Below are 18,096 nucleotides of genomic sequence, written 5' to 3'. Positions count from 1 at the left end.
CTGCTCTGCTGCAGGCTCTCAGCCCCAGGGCTCTCAGCCTTGGCTCCTGCCAGAGCTGCTCCAGGCCCCTCAGCAGCTTCCCAGCCTCCCCTGCCCTCTCTCCAGCACTTCTCTGGCCCTCTGCCCCTGGGCAGCACACAACTGCCCCCAGGGCTCCAGAGGTGGCCTCAGCAGGGCAGGGCAGAGGGGCAGCACAACCTCCCTTGCCCTGCTGCTGCCCACACTCTTCTCCATGCCCCCAGCACAGCCTTGGCCTTCTTGGCCCCCAGGCCACCTTGCTGCTGCTGGCCAACTCCTTGGCCCCCAGCACTGCCAGCTGCTGCTGCTTGCAGCTGCTTGCCAGCAGCTTCCCCCTGCCCTGTGCTGCTGCAGGAGCTGCAGGGGACCACACCAGGGTCTCCCCAGCAGGCAGTGTTGGGGACAGGCAAGCTCAGTCCTGAGCCACCCCCCAGGCTCCCCAGGCCTTCTGCCAAGCCTCTCCATGCAGAGAGGGCAGGCAGGGGTGGTGGTCCCTGCTCAGAGCCCCTTGCCACCCCAGCAGGAGCCCCACAGACCATGCTGCAGGCAGTTGTGCCCTGGAGGCCATCCTGGGGACGCTTCTGCCCCCAGGGTGGGAGCTGGTCCCAGGCCTGTGTGCAGGCAGCAGTCTGCAGAGGCTTTTGCAGGCTCCTCAGCCCCACTGCTGCTGGCTCTGGGCAGCTCCTCCCTTGCTTCTTGCCCCTGCTGCTCCCTCCCTGCCAGGTGCTGCTGTTTGGCACAATCCTGCTGCCCACTGCCCAGCTCCTGCAGCACATCTGCTGCCCTGCAGCCTGGGGAGGTGCTGCCAGCCCCTGCCTGCAGCCAGCCTGCTGGGGGGAGGGCAGCAGGAGCTGAGGGCAGGAGGATGCTCTCCCAGCCCAGCATGGTGCTGAGCTGATGTCTGCCTGCTTTGAGGCTGGACCTTCAGTCAGGGTCCCTCTGAACCCCCTCTGGACCGAGCAGAGCCCGGAGCAGGGACTCCTGAATGCCTCAGCTGAGTGTGGTGAGACCCAGCCCCTGGGGAAGGGCACCTGGGAGCAGCAGCAGCCTGCTGGCACCCTCTGGACTCCCCCCCCAGGGGAGGAGATGAAGCCTTCAGCTTCCCTCTCCAGCCACAGCAGGAAGGATCCTCAGCAGCACTCCCTGCTGGCAGCAGCCACAGCCTGGCCCTGCTCCTGCAGGTGAGGAGCAGTCCTGGCTGCAGGATGGCTGCCAAGCCCCTGCTGCCCCTGGGGGATGCTGGACCTGGGGATGCTGCTCTAGGGAGGATCCAGCTTGGCTCCCCCAGCCTGGGGGCCCAGGAGCCTGTCTCATAGGGTCATGGAATTGTTCTGGTTGGAAGAGAGCTTTAAGGTCATCCAGTCCAACACTGGACTCACCCAGCCCTGCCAGGGCACCACCAGGCCATGGCCTCAGCACCACAGCCCCAGGGCTCAGAAACCCCTCCAGGGATGGGGACTGCCCTGGGCAGCCTGGGCCAGGCCTGGGCAGCCCTCAAGGGGAAGAAATTGTTCCTCAGGGCCAAGCTGAACCTCCCCTGGGGCAACCTGAGGCCATTGCCTCTTGTCCTGTGCCTTGGGAGCAGAGCCCAAGCCCCACCTGGCTCCAGCCTCCTTGCAGGGAGCTGCAGAGAGCAAGGAGGTCTCCCTCAGCCTCCTCTGCTCCAGCCTCACCACCCCCAGCTCCCTCAGCTGCTCCTCCCCAGCCCTCTTCCCCAGACCCTTCCCCAGCTTCCTTGCCCTTCCCTGGCCCTGCTGCAGCCTCTCAAGGTCCTGCTGGGAGCCAGGAGCCCAGCACTTGACCTGGAGGTGTGAGAGTCACCCATGGTGCAGAGTCCAACCCCCGTGGGGGTTCAGCAAACCCCAGCAGTGGATTCCCAGCAGCAGGATTGGATGCTGCAGGCAGGCAGCTCCTGAGGGACCCCAGAATCCCACCCTGGGGGTTGGAAGGGAGCCCTGGGGACCACCCATGCCAAGCCCCTGCTCCAGATGCCCCAAGCTGAGCACTGAGCCTCACAGCCTGGGTTTCCTTCACCCCCTGCCCCCTCTGCCAGGTGAGCAGCTGAGTGGTGGCCCCAGGCTCTCCAGAGCAGCTTTTCCATGCCACATGCCCCAGCCAGCCCCTGAGCTGCTGAGGCTTTCCCTTGCTGCAGAGGCCTGGTGCCAGGCAGGTGGCAGGGCAGGAGCAGAAGCTTCCTCCCTGCTCATTTGTGGCTTTGTGTTCTGCCAGCTCCTTCAGCTGTAGCTGCAAGGCAGCAGTCAGGGAAGGAGCCTGAGCTGGGGGCAGGGCAGGGGAGGTGCTTTGCAGCCTCCTGCTGCCTTGTCCTTGGCTTCCCTGTCCAGCAGCACAGAACCTTGGAGTGCTTGGGCTTGGGAGGGACCCTGGAGGACCTTCAGTGCCTGCAGTCAGCCCTGTGCAGCCTGACCTGGAGTGGTTGCAGGGCTGGGGCCTCTCCCCATCTGCATCCCAAATGGGATCCTGTGCTGCTTCCCCACCTCCTTTCTCCTCCCTGTGACAGGGAGCAGGGTCTGCTGGCTGCCAGCTTGTCAGCCAGGTGCCAGGTGGTGGGAAATCCATTCCCTGTGCCACCCCTGCAGCCTGCCTGGCTCTTCCTGGCCATGCTTAGGCTGCAATTGGCTGCCAGGCCCAGACCAGGGGCATCATTAAACTCCAGAGCTCTGGAATGCTCCCTAGCTCGGCTGAGGATCCTCATCCTGACCTGGTGCTGGGGAGGAGGTGGTTAGGAGGCTATGGTGGCCCTCAGAGTGAACCCCAGGGGGGCTGGGAGTGAGGGATGAAGCTGCTCCCTTCCCAGCTCCCTGACCTTGTGAGGGCTTTGCAGCACAAATCCATTGGAGAGTAAAGCTGCCAGCTCCAAAGCTGCTCAGCAAAGCCCTGCTGGACTGAGGGACCCAGGGGGTGGCAGAGAGTGCTGGGTCTGCAGGAGGAGGAATGGCAAAGCCTGTCTGCTCCCATTCCCAGCAGAGCAGAACCAAGAACCACCCTGGCTGCAGCTCTGGGTGGAGCTGCTTGGGAAGCAGAGAATCCCAGGGAATGGTTTGGCAGCCTGAGTTATCCATGGGAGAGCCAACAGCTCCTGGGGGCATGGAGAAGAGTGTGGGCAGCAGCAGGGCAAGGGAGGTTGTGCTGCCCCTCTGCCCTGCCCTGCTGAGGCCACCTCTGGAGCCCTGGGGGCAGTTGTGTGCTGCCCAGGGGCAGAGGGCCAGAGAAGTGCTGGAGAGAGGGCAGGGGAGGCTGGGAAGCTGCTGAGGGGCCTGGAGCAGCTCTGGCAGGAGCCAAGGCTGAGAGCCCTGGGGCTGAGAGCCTGCAGCAGAGCAGCCCCAGAGCAATGCTCAGCAATGCTCAGCAAGAGCTGAAGGGCCCCTGGGGGGCAAGAGGCTGGGGCCAGCCTCTGCTGAGTGGTGCCCAGGGCCAGGCCAAGGGGCAGTGGGCAGAGAGTGGAGCCCAGGAGGTTGGAGGGGAAGAGGAGGAGCAAGTTGTTTGTTGGGAGGGTGCTGGAGGCCTGGAGCAGGCTGCCCAGAGAGGTTGTGGAGTGTCCTGGTGTGGAGAGCTTCCAACCCCCCCTGGGCACTGTGCCCCGGGGCAGGCTGCTGGGGGTGCCCTGGGCTGGATGAGTTCCAGAGGTCCTTTCCCAGCCCTGACCAGGGCTGTGGAGTCTCCTCGTGTGCAGACCCTCAGCTCCCCCCAGGCTGTGCTCCTGTGTGCCCTGCCCTGGCTGCTCTGCTGACTGCGGTCGGTGATGCCCTGAGCTCCCTCCCCGGCCCTCCCTCCCCGCGCCCTGCGGGCTGGGGGCAGGGCAGAAGGTGCTGCGGGGGTCGGGGGCAGGGCAGAAGGTGCTGTGGGGGGCAGGGCAGAAGGTGCTAAGGAGGGCAGGGCAGAAGGTGCTGCGGGGGGCAGGGCAGAAGGTGCTGCGGGGGGCAGGGCAGAAGGTGCTGCGGGGGGCAGGGCAGAAGGTGCTGCGGGGGGCAGGGCAGAAGGTGCTGCGGGGGCAGGGCAGAAGGTGCTGGGGGGGGCAGGGCAGAAGGTGCTATGGGGGCAGGGCAGAAGGTGCTGCGGGGGGCAGGGCAGAAGGTGCTGCGGGGGGCAGGGCAGAAGGTGCTGCGGGGTCAGGGCAGAAGGTGCTGTGGGGGGCAGGGCAGAAGGTGCTGCGGGGGGCAGGGCAGAAGGTGCTGCGGGGGGGCAGGGCAGAAGGTGCTGCGGGGTCAGGGCAGAAGGCGCTGCGGGGGGCAGGGCAGAAGGTGCTGGGGGGGGCAGGGCAGAAGGTGCTATGGGGGTCGGGGGCAGGGCAGAAGATGCTGCGGGGGCAGGGCAGAAGGTGCTGCGGGGGGCAGGGCAGAAGGTGCTATGGGGGCAGGGCAGAAGGTGCTGCGGGGGTCGGGGGCAGGGCAGAAGGTGCTATGGGGGGCAGGGCAGAAGGTGCTATGGGGGGCAGGGCAGAAGGTGCTATGGGGGGCAGGGAAGAAGGTGCTGCGGGGTCAGGGCAGAAGGTGCTGGGGGGGCAGGGCAGAAGGCGCTGCGGGGGGCAGGGCAGAAGGTGCTGCGGGGGGCAGGGCAGAAGGCGCTGCGGGGGTCGGGGGCAGGGCAGAAGGTGCTGCGGGGGGCAGGGCAGAAGGTGCTGTGGGGGTCGGGGGCAGGGCAGAAGGCGCTGCGGGGGGCAGGGCAGAAGGTGCTGCGGGGGGCAGGGCAGAAGGTGCTGCGGGGGGCAGGGCAGAAGGTGCTATGGGGGGCAGGGCAGAAGGTGCTGCGGGGTCAGGGCAGAAGGTGCTGGGGGGGCAGGGCAGAAGGCGCTGCGGGGGGCAGGGCAGAAGGTGCTATGGGGGCAGGGCAGAAGGTGCTGCGGGGGGCAGGGCAGAAGGTGCTATGGGGGCAGGGCAGAAGGCGCTGCGGGGGGCAGGGCAGAAGGTGCTGCGGGGGTCGGGGGCAGGGCAGAAGGTGCTATGGGGGCAGGGCAGAAGGTGCTGCGGGGGGCAGGGCAGAAGGTGCTATGGGGGCAGGGCAGAAGGCGCTGCGGGGGGCAGGGCAGAAGGTGCTGCGGGGGGAAGGGCAGAAGGTGCTGCGGGGGTCGGGGGCAGGGCAGAAGGCGCTGCGGGGGGCAGGGCAGAAGGTGCTGCGGGGGGCAGGGCAGAAGGTGCTATGGGGGGCAGGGCAGAAGGTGCTGCGGGGGGCAGGGCAGAAGGTGCTATGGGGGGCAGGGCAGAAGGTGCTGCGGGGGGCAGGGCAGAAGGTGCTGCGGGGGGCAGGGCAGAAGGTGCTATGGGGGGCAGGGCAGAAGGCGCTGCGGGGGGCAGGGCAGAAGGTGCTATGGGGGGCAGGGCAGAAGGTGCTGCGGGGTCAGGGCAGAAGGTGCTATGGGGGTCGGGGGCAGGGCAGAAGGCGCTGCGGGGGGCAGGGCAGAAGGTGCTATGGGGGGCAGGGCAGAAGGTGCTGCGGGGGGCAGGGCAGAAGGTGCTATGGGGGGCAGGGCAGAAGGTGCTGCGGGGGTCGGGGGCAGGGCAGAAGGTGCTGCGGGGGGCAGGGCAGAAGGTGCTGCGGGGGTCGGGGGCAGGGCAGAAGGTGCTGCGGGGGCAGGGCAGAAGGTGCTATGGGGGTCGGGGGCAGGGCAGAAGGTGCTATGGGGGTCGGGGGCAGGGCAGAAGGTGCTGCGGGGGGCCGCGGGGCCGGTACCGTTGACGGTGAGGGTCACCTCCCGCTCCCCCGCGCCCACCCGCGGCACCACCGCCCTGCAGACGTATTTGCCGGCGTCCTCCTGCCGCACCGACTTCAGCCGCAGCTCCTGCTCGTTGCTCAGCACCTGCGGACGGGAGGGGAGCCGCTGAAGTACCGCGGGAGGGCAGGGAGGGGAGAGGGGGAGAGGGAAGCCGGGAGGGGGAGATGGGAGGGGGAGAGGAGGAGATGGGAAGGGGAGAGGGGAGAAGGGAAGGGGAGAGGGGTGCAGGGAGGGGGAGATGGGAGGGGGAGATGGGAGTGGGGAGGGGGAGATGGGAGATGGGAGGGGGAGATGGGAGTGGGGAGATGGGAGTGGGGAGGGGGAGATGGGAGATGGGAGATGGGAGGGGGAGATGGGAGGGGGAGATGGGAGCAGGGAGGGGGAGATGGGAGATGGGAGGGGGAGATGGGAGATGGGAGATGGGAGGGGGAGATGGGAGTGGGGAGGGGGAGATGGGAGGGGGAGATGGGAGCAGGGAGGAGGAGATGGGAGGGGGAGATGGGAGGGGGAGATGGGAGCAGGGAGGGGGAGATGGGAGTGGGGAGATGGGAGGGGGAGATGGGAGGGGGAGATGGGAGCAGGGAGGGGGAGATGGGAGGGGGAGATGGGAGCAGGGAGGAGGAGATGGGAGGGGGAGATGGGAGGGGGAGATGGGAGCAGGGAGGGGGAGATGGGAGTGGGGAGATGGGAGGGGGAGATGGGAGGGGGAGATGGGAGCAGGGAGGGGGAGATGGGAGTGGGGAGATGGGAGGGGGAGATGGGAGGGGGAGATGGGAGTGGGGAGATGGGAGGGGGAGATGGGAGCAGGGAGGGGGAGATGGGAGTGGGGAGGGGGAGATGGGAAGGGGAGATGGGTGCAGGGAGGGGGAGATGGGAATGGGGAGGGGGAGATGGGAGCTCTGTGCCCTGGCTGGCAGCTGGCAGCAGTTAGCAGCGCAGTGCCCTGGCAGTGGCTGGCAGCAGCTGTGTGCCCTGGCAGGGCCCAGCAGGCAGCAGCTTGGTGCCCTGGCAGTGCCCAGCAGGCAGCAGCTGTGTGCCCTGGCAGGGGCTGTCAGCAGCTGTGTGCCCTGGCAGGGGCTGTCAGCAGCTCAGTGCCCTGGCAGTGCCCAGCAGGCAGCAGCTGAGTGCCCTGGCAGGGGTGGCAGCAGCTGGGTGCCCTGGCAGGGCCCAGCAGGCAGCAGCTGTGTGCCCTGGCAGGGGCTGTCAGCAGCTTGGTGCCCTGGCAGGGCCCAGCAGGCAGCAGCTGTGTGCCCTGGCAGGGGCTGTCAGCAGCTGAGTGCCCTGGCAGGGGTGGCAGCAGCTGGGTGCCCTGGCAGGGGCTGGCAGCAGCTTGGTGCCCTGGCAGTGCCCAGCAGGCAGCAGCTGGGTGCCCTGGCAGGGGCTGTCAGCAGCTGTGTGCCCTGGCAGGGGCTGTCAGCAGCTGTGTGCCCTGGCAGTGCCCAGCAGGCAGCAGCTGAGTGCCCTGGCAGGGGCTGGCAGCAGCTCAGTGCCCTGGCAGCGGCTGTCAGCAGCTGTGTGCCCTGGCAGGGCCCAGCAGGCAGCAGCTGAGTGCCCTGGCAGGGGTGGCAGCAGCTGGGTGCCCTGGCAGTGCCCAGCAGGCAGCGGCTGTGTGCCCTGGCAGGGCTGGCAGCAGCTGGGTGCCCTGGCAGTGCCCAGCAGGCTCTTACCACGCCTGAGCCTCTCTTCATCCAGACGATGGTGAGCGAGGGGTTCCCGGTCCAGGCGCAGTTGAAGACCGCATCGGAGCCCAGGTCGACCAGCAGGGACTGCGGCTCTGTGGCCATCCTGGGCCCGACTGCAGAGGGGAGAGCAGGGTTAGGCCCGGTGGGGGCTGTGCCCCCCGGAGAAGGAGGCTTGGACCTGTGGCTCGGAGCCCAGGCACTGCGGGAGAGCCTGAGGCGAGCGCCCGCTGCAAGCCCAGGATGCCCATGGGCCCTGGGACCACCACTCGGGCAGCGTGGGACCCCCACCACGGAGCTGCAGGAGAGCTCATCCAGCCCTTCTCACCCTGCATGTGTCACACCCAGCCATGGCCTCTGCTCCTTGGCTGCCATCATCTCTGCTGGCCCTGGATGACCTCCTGCCTCAGGCCCCCACCCTGAGAGGGGCACCCAGAAGGCAATCATGGTCCCACCACCAAGGAGCTGCAGGAGAGCTGCTCAGGCCCTTGCCACCCTGTGCCAGGTCCCCTGCTCCTTGGCTGCCATCATCTCTGCTGGCCCTGGATGACCTCCTGCCCCAGGCCCCCCAGCCTGAGAGGGGCACCCAGAAGGCAGGGAGGAACCCATGGGTCCCACCACCAAGGAGCTGCAGGAGAGCTGCTCAGGCCCTTGCCACCCTGTGCCAGGTCCCCTGCTCCTTGGCTGCCATCATCTCTGCTGGCCCTGGATGACCTCCTGCCCCAGGCCCCCCACCCTGAGAGGGGCACCCAGAAGGCAGGGAGGAACTCATGGGTCCCACCACCAAGGAGCTGCAGGAGAGCTCCTTAGGCCCTTGCCACCCTGGCTGTGCCAGCTCCCCTGCCCATCAATTGTCACCATCTCTGCCAGCCCAGGATGACCTCCTGCCCCAGAAGCACCACCCAGGGCTGTGCACTCAGAGCTCATGGTCCCACCACCAAGGAGCTGCAGGAGAGCTCCTCAGGCCCTTGCCACCCTGGCTGTGCCAGGACCCCTGCCCATGGGCTGTCATCATCTCTGCTGGCCCAGGATGACCTCCTGCCCCAGACCCCTCACCCTGAGAGGGGCACCCAGAAGGCAATCATGGTCCCACCACCAAGGAGCTGCAGGAGAGCTGCTCAGACCCTTGCCACCCTGGCTGTGCCACATCCCCTGCCCCCTGGCTGCCATCATCTCTGCTGGCCCAGGATGACCTCCTGCCCCAGGCCCCCCAGCCTGAGAGGGGAAGACAATCATGGTCCTACCACCACCACCAGAGCCTGAGCTGCAGGAGAGCTGTTCAGGCCCTTGCCACCCTCTGCCAGGTCCCCTGCCCATCAATTGTCACCATCTCTGCCAGTCCAGGATGACCTCCTGCCCTGGACCCCTCACCCTGAGAGGGGCACCCAGAAGGCAGGGAGGAACTCATGGGTCCCACCATCAAGGAGCTGCAGGAGAGCTCCTCAGGCCCTTGCCACCCTGGCTGTGCCACATCCCCTGCCCATAGGCTGTCACCATCTCTGCTGGCCCTGGATGACCTCCTGCCCCAGACCCCTCACCCTGAGAGGGGCACCCAGAAGGCAATCATGGTCCCACCACCAAGGAGCTGCAGGAGAGCTGCTCAGGCCCTTGCCACCCTCTGCCAGGTCCCCTGCCCATCAATTGTCACCATCTCTGCCAGCCCAGGATGACCTCCTGCCCCAGACCCCTCACCCTGAGAGGGGCACTCAGAAGGCAATCATGGTCCCACCACCAAGGAGCTGCAGGAGAGCTGCTCAGGCCCTTGCCACCCTGGCTGTGCCACATCCCCTGCCCCCTGGCTGCCATCATCTCTGCTGGCCCAGGATGACCTCCTGCCCCAGACCCCTCACCCTGAGAGGGGCACCCAGAAGGCAGGGAGGAACTCATGGGTCCCACCATCAAGGAGCTGCAGGAGAGCTCCTCAGGCCCTTGCCACCCTGGCTGTGCCACATCCCCTGCCCATAGGCTGTCACCATCTCTGCTGGCCCAGGATGACCTCCTGCCCCAGACCCCTCACCCTGAGAGGGGCACTCAGAAGGCAATCATGGTCCCACCACCAAGGAGCTGCAGGAGAGCTGCTCAGGCCCTTGCCACCCTCTGCCAGGTCCCCTGCCCATCAATTGTCACCATCTCTGCCAGCCCAGGATGACCTCCTGCCCCAGACCCCTCACCCTGAGAGGGGCACTCAGAAGGCAATCATGGTCCCACCACCAAGGAGCTGCAGGAGAGCTGCTCAGGCCCTTGCCACCCTGGCTGTGCCAGGTCCCCTGCCCATCAATTGTCACCATCTCTGCCAGCCCAGGATGACCTCCTGCCCCAGACCCCTCACCCTGAGAGGGGCACCCAGAAGGCAATCATGGTCCCACCACCAAGGAGCTGCAGGAGAGCTGCTCAGGCCCTTGCCACCCTGTGCCAGGAGCCCTGCCCCTGGGCTGTGCTGGCCCTGGCAGGCAGCAGCTCACTCACAGTAGACATCCACAGTCCTGCTGATGTTTGTGCTGCCCAGGGCGTTGGTGACCTCGCAGGACACAGGCTCAGAGAAGAAGGTGTGGTCCACAACGGTCTCATAGGAGTCCCCAGCTGCTTCCTTGATCACCTGCCCCTTCTTGGCCCACCTGTGGGAGAAGGAAGAGCATCCCCATGGGGGATGGTGCTGGCCACTGCTGCTGGCCCCAGGTGGGATGGTGGCCACCCAGCTGCTCCTGCAGCACCCAGCCACACAGGCACAGAGCCAAACCTCCAGGCTGGGAGAGGCCCTCAGGGTCACCAAGTCCAACCCAGGACCCTGCTCTGCAAGGCTCAGCCCTAAACCAGAGCCCCAAGCACCACATCCAAACCTCCAGGTCCAGGCTTGGGGACTCCACCACCTCCCTGGGCAGCAGATCCCAGCCCCTGACCACTCTTGCTGGTGTCCAGTCCAACCCTGCCCTGCTGCAGCTGGAGGCCACTGCCTCTTGCTCTGTCACTAATGACCTGGGAGCAGAGACCAGCAGCAGCCTCTGCACAGCCTCCTCCCAGGGAGCTGTAGACAGCCAGGAGGTCTCCCTCAGCCTCCTCCTTTCCACCCTGACCATCCCCAGCTCCTTCAGTCTCTCCTCCCCAGATTGATTCTCCAGGCCCTTCCCCAGCTCCTTGCCCTGCTCTGCCCTGGCTCCAGCACCTCCACAGCTCTTGGACTGAGTGCCCAGAACTGAAGGCAGCACTCGAGGAGTGGCCTCCCCAGAGCTGAGCCCCAGGGCACAGTCCCCTCCCTGCTCCTCTGGACACAGCATTGCTGAGCCCAGCCAGGAGGCCTTTGGCTCTCTCGGCCCCCTGGGCACACTGCTGGCTCCTGTTCAGCTGCTTGTCCAGCAGCACCCCCAGGGTCCCTTCCTGCCAGCAGCTTTCCAGCCACACTGCCCCAAGCCTGCAGCATTGCCAGGGGTGGTTGTGCCCCAAGGGCAGGGCCTGGCACTTGGCCTGGTTGAAGCTCCTCCTGGGAATGCTGTCCATGGACCCAACCTATCCAAGTCCTTCTGGCTCACAGTGCTGAGGGGCAGCAGGAGGTAGGCAGCAGCTGCTGCCCTGCACTGCAGGGGCAACATCAACTTGCCCTTGGTGTCCTCCACACCATCCCTACAGCACTGCCCATGGAAGGAGAGGCTGCAGTGCAGGCTCTGGAGGTGCCACCAAGCCTCCATTCTATGACTGAAAGGGTTCTCAAGGCCTGGCCCAGGCTGCCCAGGGAGGTGGTTGAATTCCCACCCCCAGAGCCAGGGACCCCCCCTCAGCAAGAGCTGAAGGGCCCCTGGGGGGCAAGAGGCTGGGGCCAGCCTCTGCTGAGTGGTGCCCAGGGCCAGGCCAAGGGGCAGTGGGCAGAGAGTGGAGCCCAGGAGGTTGGAGGGGAAGAGGAGGAGAAAGTTGTTTGTTGGGAGGGTGCTGGAGGCCTGGAGCAGGCTGCCCAGAGAGGTTGTGGAGTGTCCTGGTGTGGAGAGCTTCCAACCCCCCCTGGGCACTGTGCCCCTGGGCAGGCTGCTGGGGGTGCCCTGCTGGAGCAGGGCTTGGGCTGGGGAGCTCCAGAGCTCCCTTCCCACCCCCAGCACACTGGGGTCTGGGATCCCCTCTCCCAGCTGGCACAGTTCAGCTGCCACTGGCACACCCTGGGTAGCTGCAGCAGCTGATTTTGGTGAGCAGAGCAGCAAAGCTGCCTGGCTCTCAGCACAGTGATCAGAGCAGACTGGCTGCAGAGGCAGAAGCCAGCAAAGCTGTGAAGGTGTCACTGAGGTGGCTGCTCAAGAGCTGGGAGCAGCTGGAGCTGGCTGAAGAGCTGTGCAGGTCATCAGAGCTGTGAGATCCTGCACCACAGCAACAGGAGTCCAGGACCTGGTGCTGGTGGGGACAGAGACCTGAGCTGGAGCTGTCCTGCCCTTGGCTCACCACAACCCCAGCAAGGCTCCAGGCTGGGCCAGAGGGGCTGCAAAGTGCCCAGCAGCAAAGGCCCTGGGGGTGCTGGGTGCCAGCAGCTGCAGAGGAGCCAGGGGGTGCCCAGCTGGGCAAGAAGGCCACCAGCAGCCTGGCCTGCAGCAGCAATGCTGTGGGCAGCAGGAGCAGGGCAGGGATTGTGCCCCTGGGCTGGACACTGCTGAGGCCACCCCTGGAGTGCTGCCTTCAGCTCTGGGCTGCTGGCTCCCAGCAGGACCTGGAGAGGCTGCAGCAGGGCCAGGGAAGGGCAAGGAAGCTGGGGAAGGGTCTGGGGAAGAGGGCTGGGGAGGAGCAGCTGAGGGAGCTGGGGGTGTTCAGTGGCTGTTCAGCACAGCAAACACTCAGACTCCTTCCCCAGGCCCTCACTGTAGGACCTGCAGGAGGAAATTCCTCCACCAGCACCACTGCCAGCCCCAGCTCTGGAGAGCTGAAGGCAAGGGAAGGGAAATGCTTGGGATGAGGGAATGGGAGCAGCACAAAGCCTCCAGGGGGATGGTTTGGCTATTCCCACCTCTGCATTGGCATCTGGCCCTCCAGCCTGGCACCTGTCAAAGGCTGAGATGTGCCACCCCCTGCTGCACTGCCACCAGCCCCTCCAGCCCAGGGAGCAGCAGGCAGGAATCCCACTGCAGGACTGAGACCATGGAGTCCAGGCTCAGCCCAACAAAGCTCTCTGGAACCATGGAGTCCAAGCTCAGCCCAACAAAGCTCTCTCAGGCCATGGAGTCCAAGCTCAGCCCAACAAAGCTCTCTCAGACCATGGAGTCCAGGCTCAGCCCAACAAAGCTCTCTCAGGCCATGGAGTCCAAGCTCAGCCCAACAAAGCTCTCTCAGACCATGGAGTCCAAGCTCAGCCCAACAAAGCTCTCTCAGACCATGGAGTCCAGGCTCAGCCCAACAAAGCTCTCTGAGGCCATGGAGTCCAAGCTCAGCCCAACAAAGCTCTCTGAGGCCATGGAGTCCAAGCTCAGCCCAACAAAGCTCTCTGAGGCCATGGAGTCCAAGCTCAGCCCAACAAAGCTCTCTGAGGCCATGGAGTCCAAGCTCAGCCCAACAAAGCTCTCTCAGGCCATGGAGTCCAGGCTCAGCCCAACAAAGCTCTCTCAGGCCATGGAGTCCAACCTCAGCCCAACAAAGCTCTCTCAGGCCATGGAGTCCAAGCTCAGCCCAACAAAGCTCTCTGAGGCCATGGAGTCCAAGCTCAGCCCAACAAAGCTCTCTGAGGCCATGGAGTCCAAGCTCAGCCCAACAAAGCTCTCTGAGGCCATGGAGTCCAAGCTCAGCCCAACAAAGCTCTCTCAGACCATGGAGTCCAAGCTCAGCCCAACAAAGCTCTCTCAGACCATGGAGTCCAAGCTCAGCCCAACAAAGCTCTCTCAGACCATGGAGTCCAAGCTCAGCCCAACAAAGCTCTCTCAGGCCATGGAGTCCAAGCTCAGCCCAACAGAGCTCTCTCAGTCCATGGAGTCCAAGCTCAGCCCAACAGAGCTCTCTCAGTCCATGGAGTCCAAGCTCAGCCCAACAAAGCTCTCTCAGACCATGGAGTCCAACCTCAGCCCAACAGAGCTCTCTCAGACCATGGAGTCCAAGCTCAGCCCAACAGAGCTCTCTCAGTCCATGGAGTCCAAGCTCAGCCCAACAAAGCTCTCTCAGACCATGGAGTCCAAGCTCAGCCCAACAAAGCTCTCTCAGACCATGGAGTCCAACCTCAGCCCAACAGAGCTCTCTCAGACCATGGAGTCCAGGCTCAGCCCAACAAAGCTCTCTCAGGCCATGGAGTCCAAGCTCAGCCCAACAAAGCTCTCTGGAACCATGGAGTCCAAGCTCAGCCCAACAAACCTCTCTCAGACCATGGAGTCCAAGCTCATTCCAACAAAGCTCTCTCAGACCATGGAGTCCAAGCTCAGCCCAACTCAGCTCTCTGAGGCCATGGAGTCCAAGCTCAGCTCAACAAAGCTCTCTCAGACCATGGAGTCCAGGCTCAGCCCAACAAAGCTCTCTCAGGCCATGGAGTCCAGGCTCAGCCCAACAAAGCTCTCTCAGGCCATGGAGTCCAGGCTCAGCCCAACAAAGCTCTCTCAGACCATGGAGTCCAAGCTCATCCCAACAAAGCTCTCTCAAGCCATGGAGTCCAAGCTCAGCCCAACAAAGCTCTCTCAGACCATGGAGTCCAAGCTCAGCCCAACAAAGCTCTCTCAGGCCATGGAGTCCAGGCTCAGCCCAACAAAGCTCTCTCAGGCCATGGAGTCCAAGCTCATCCCAACAAAGCTCTCTCAGACCATGGAGTCCAAGCTCAGCCCAACAAAGCTCTCTCAGACCATGGAGTCCAGGCTCAGCCCAACAAAGCTCTCTCAGACCATGGAGTCCAAGCTCAGCCCAACAAAGCTCTCTCAGGCCATGGAGTCCAGGCTCAGCCCAACAAAGCTCTCTCAGGCCATGGAGTCCAAGCTCAGCCCAACAAAGCTCTCTCAGGCCATGGAGTCCAAGCTCAGCCCAACAAAGCTCTCTCAGGCCATGGAGTCCAGGCTCAGCCCAACAAAGCTCTCTCAGGCCATGGAGTCCAGGCTCAGCCCCTCCACTGCAGGCTGTGGTTGTGTCCTGTGCTCCCAGCTGAGCTGCTTTGCCATTCAGTGTTGGGCTGTGGAACCTTCAACCCAGCAGCAGGTGGGACAGAGCCCAGGGCAGGTGGGGAGGCCCCAGGCTGTGGCTGGGTGAGGATCCCTCCCGGGGCTGAGAGGCACAAGATGGAAAGGAGCAGGCTGCTGCCATGCTGAGCTCAGCCCTGTGTCACCCCCCTGGGCTGTGACACCTCAGCAGCCGTCTGCTCAGCTCCCTCCTCCTGCTCTTGGTGTCACCAGCAGCGAGTGACAGCCCTGGTGACAGCCCTGGTGACAGCCCTGGTGACAGCACAGCCCCCTGGGGACAGCCTGCTCCTTGTCAAGGAGCTGCAGCTGCCAGCCAGGGGCTGTGGGCAGAGCTGACAGCTCCAGCCTCAGCTGCAGGCTGGCTTTAGAGTGCAGAAGCAAACAGAATGAACCAGGTTGGGAAAGAGCTCAGAGCTCCTCAACCCAACCTCTCACCCAGCCCCATCTGAGCAACTCAACCATGGCCTTCTTGGTCCCCTGGGCACACTGCTGGCTCCTGTTCAGCTGCTCTCCACCACTCCCCCCAGGTCCCTCTCTGCCTGGCTGCTCTCAGCCACTCTGCCCCCAGCCTGCAGCACTGCCTGGAGTTGGTGTGGCCAAAGTGCAGCCCCTGGCACTTGGACTTGTTCAATGCCATCCTGTTGGCCTCTGCCCAGCTGTGCAGCCTGGCCAGGTCCCTCTGCAGAGCTCTGCTGCCCTCTGACAGCTCAGCTCCTGCCCCCAGCTTGGTGTCATCTGGCCTGCAGCAGGCAGAGTGTGGCCAGCAGGAGCAGGGAAGTCCTTGTGCCCTGTGCTCAGCACTGCTGAGGCCACCCCTGGAGTCCTGTGTCCAGCTCTGGGCTCCTCAGCTCAAGAAGGACATTGAGAGACTTGAAGGTGTCCAGAGAAGGGCAAGGAGGCTGGGGAGGGGTCTGGAGCACAGCCCTGGGAGGAGAGGCTGAGGGAGCTGGGGTTGCTTAGCCTGCAGAAGAGGAGGCTCAGGGGAGACCTTCTTGCTCTCTGCAACTCCCTGCAGGGAGGTTGGAGCCAGCTGGGGGTTGGGCTCTTCTGCCAGGCAGGGACCCAGCAGCAGAACAAGAGGACACAGTCTGAAGCTGTGCCAGGGGAGGTTCAGGCTGGAGGGGAGGAGAAAGTTCTTCCCAGAGAGAGGAATTGGCCCTTGGGATGTGCTGCCCAGGGAGGTGGTGGAGTCCCTGTGCCTGGAGGTGTTCCAGAGGGGATTGGATGTGGCACTTGGAGCCATGGGTTACTTGTCAGGAGGTGTTGGGGGCTGGGTTGGACTTGGTGATCTTTGAGGTCTTCTCCAACCTTATTGATTCTGTGATTCCATGAAGCTTACTGCTGCTGGACTCCATCCCCTCCTGCAGATCATCAATGAAGATATTGATCAGGATGGGGCCCAGCACTGCTCCCTGGGGCACACCACTGGTGCCTGGCTGCCAGCTGGCTGTGGCACCATTCACCACCACTCTCTGGGCTCAGCCTCCAGCCAGTTCCTAACCCAGCTCAGAGAGCTGCTGTCCCAGCCAGGGGCTGACAGCTTGGCCAGGAGGTTGCTGTGGGGGATGGTGTCAAAGGACTTGGTTCATCCACAGCCTGCCCCACATCCCCCAGGAGTCCCCTGGGCATGGAAGGAGCAGAAGGCCTCACCTGGAGCCCAGGCAGGGACAGCATCCAGGCAAGGGCAGCACTGGGCAGCCATGCAGTGGGGATGACACCAGCAGGAGCCAGCCCCAGCAGGTCCCTGCTGCTCTGAGCAGGGGCTCTGTGTGGCTCCAGATATCACAGCCCCTGTCTGGGGGAGCTGGGGGTGAGCCAGGGGGACCCCCAAGCAGTGGAACAGCCCCCAGCAATCACAGCCAGGGCTTGGGGTCACTGCTTGGTGTGGTGGGGGAGGAGAGAGGCTGCCAGCAGGGAGCTGGGGTGAGAGGTGTGGTGGTGCCAAGCTGGGCACACAGCTTACCTGTACTGGGTGACAGCAGGGTTGGCCTTGGCAGAGCAGTGGAACTTCACAGTGTTGTCCTCCAGCACTGGCTGAGGCTCCACGGAGAGGTTCACCAGGGGTGGATCTGAGCAGGGAGAGAGCAGCCCAGGAGTGAGCTCAGGAGGAGCTGCAGCAGCCCTGCAGCCTGCTGCCTGCCAGGCTTCTGAGCATGCAAAGGAGGAGCTGCAGCAGCCCTGCAGCCTGCTGCCTGCCAAGCTTCTGGGCATGCAAAGGAGGAGCTGCAGCAGCCCTGCAGCCTGCTGCCTGCCAGGCTTCTGAGCATGCAAAGGAGGAGCTGCAGCAGCCCTGCAGCCTGCTGCCTGCCAAGCTTCTGGGCATGCAAAGGAGGAGCTGCAGCAGCCCTGCAGCCTGCTGCCTGCCAGGCTTCTGAGCATGCAAAGGAGGAGCTGCAGCAGCTCTGCAGCCTGCTGCCTGCCAGGCTTCTGGGCATGCAAAGGAGGAGCTGCAGCAGCCCTGCAGCCTGCTGCCTGCCAGGCTTCTGAGCATGCAAAGGAGGAGCTGCAGCAGCCCTGCAGCCTGCTGCCTGCCAGGCTTCTGAGCATGCAAAGGAGGATCTGCAGCAGCCCTGCAGCCTGCTGCCTGCCAGGCTTCTGAGCATGCATAGGAGCAGCTGCAGCAGCCCTGCAGCCTGCTGCCTGCCAAGATTCTGGGCATGCAAAGGAGGAGCTGCAGCAGCTCTGCAGCCTGCTGCCTGCCAGGCTTCTGAGCATGCAAAGGAGGAGCTGCAGCAGCTCTGCAGCCTGCTGCCTGCCAGGCTCCTGGGCATGCAAAGGAGGAGCTGCAGCAGCCCTGCAGCCTGCTGCCTGCCAGGCTTCTGAGCATGCAAAGGAGGAGCTGCAGCAGCCCTGCAGCCTGCTGCCTGCCAAGCTTCTGAGCATGCAAAGGAGGAGCTGCAGCAGCTCTGCAGCCTGCTGCCTGCCAGGCTTCTGAGCATGCATAGGAGCAGCTGCAGCAGCTCTGCAGCCTGCTGCCTGCCAAGCTTCTGGGCATGCAAAGGAGGATCTGCAGCAGCCCTGCAGCCTGCTGCCTGCCAGCAGGACCTGCTGGGAAGGAGGTGGCAAAGGTGCTGAGGATCCTTCACCAGGCTGAGAGAGGCCCTGAGAGGCTCCCAGAGCCCCAGCAGGGCTGGGCTTGGAAAAGCCTCTGAGCTCATCCACTCCAACCCTGCTCTAACCCTGCCCAGGCTGGGGCTCAGCCATGGCCCTCAGCACCACAGCTCTGCCCCTTGCAAACCCCTCCAGGGGTGGGGATTCAAGCACCTCCCAGGGCAGCCTGGGCCAGGCCTTGAGAACCCTTCCAGGGCACAAATTTCTTCTCAAGTCCAACTTAAACCTCCCCTGGGGCATCTCCTCTTGTCCTGTCCCTGGGGCTGCCCTTGGCCTTCTGGGCTGCCTGTGCCCATTGCTAGCTCCTGTCCAGCTTCTCCCTCTCCCCCTCTCTCCAGGAGCCCTCTCTCCAGCTCTGACCCTGCTCTGCCTCTGCAGCCTCCCTGCAGGATCCCCCTGCAGCCTTCCTGCAGGATCCCTCTGCTGCCATCCTGCAGGATCCCCCTGCAGCCTC

The 18,096-nt window shown here is 64.7% G+C and overlaps 1 protein-coding gene across 2 annotated transcripts in view; it reads right to left on the bottom strand.

Moving 5' to 3' along the window:
- The window catches only part of KIRREL3 (kirre like nephrin family adhesion molecule 3), a 474,640-nt gene that overhangs the window by 21,278 nt on the left and 435,266 nt on the right, over positions 1–18,096 (bottom strand). For both annotated transcript variants that reach the window (XM_054176072.1, XM_054176071.1), the window contains exons 7-10: positions 16,495–16,600; positions 9,892–10,040; positions 7,414–7,541; positions 5,704–5,830 (exon numbers count right to left, since the gene is read on the bottom strand). In XM_054176072.1, the coding sequence (XP_054032047.1) occupies positions 5,704–5,830; positions 7,414–7,541; positions 9,892–10,040; positions 16,495–16,600 (510 nt within the window). The remainder of the gene's footprint in view (positions 1–5,703; positions 5,831–7,413; positions 7,542–9,891; positions 10,041–16,494; positions 16,601–18,096) is intronic.

This window comes from Dryobates pubescens, chromosome 34 (genome assembly GCF_014839835.1).
Source record: "Dryobates pubescens isolate bDryPub1 chromosome 34, bDryPub1.pri, whole genome shotgun sequence".
NCBI lineage: Eukaryota > Metazoa > Chordata > Aves > Piciformes > Picidae > Dryobates > Dryobates pubescens.
This window is presented reverse-complemented; position numbering and strand designations above follow the sequence as displayed.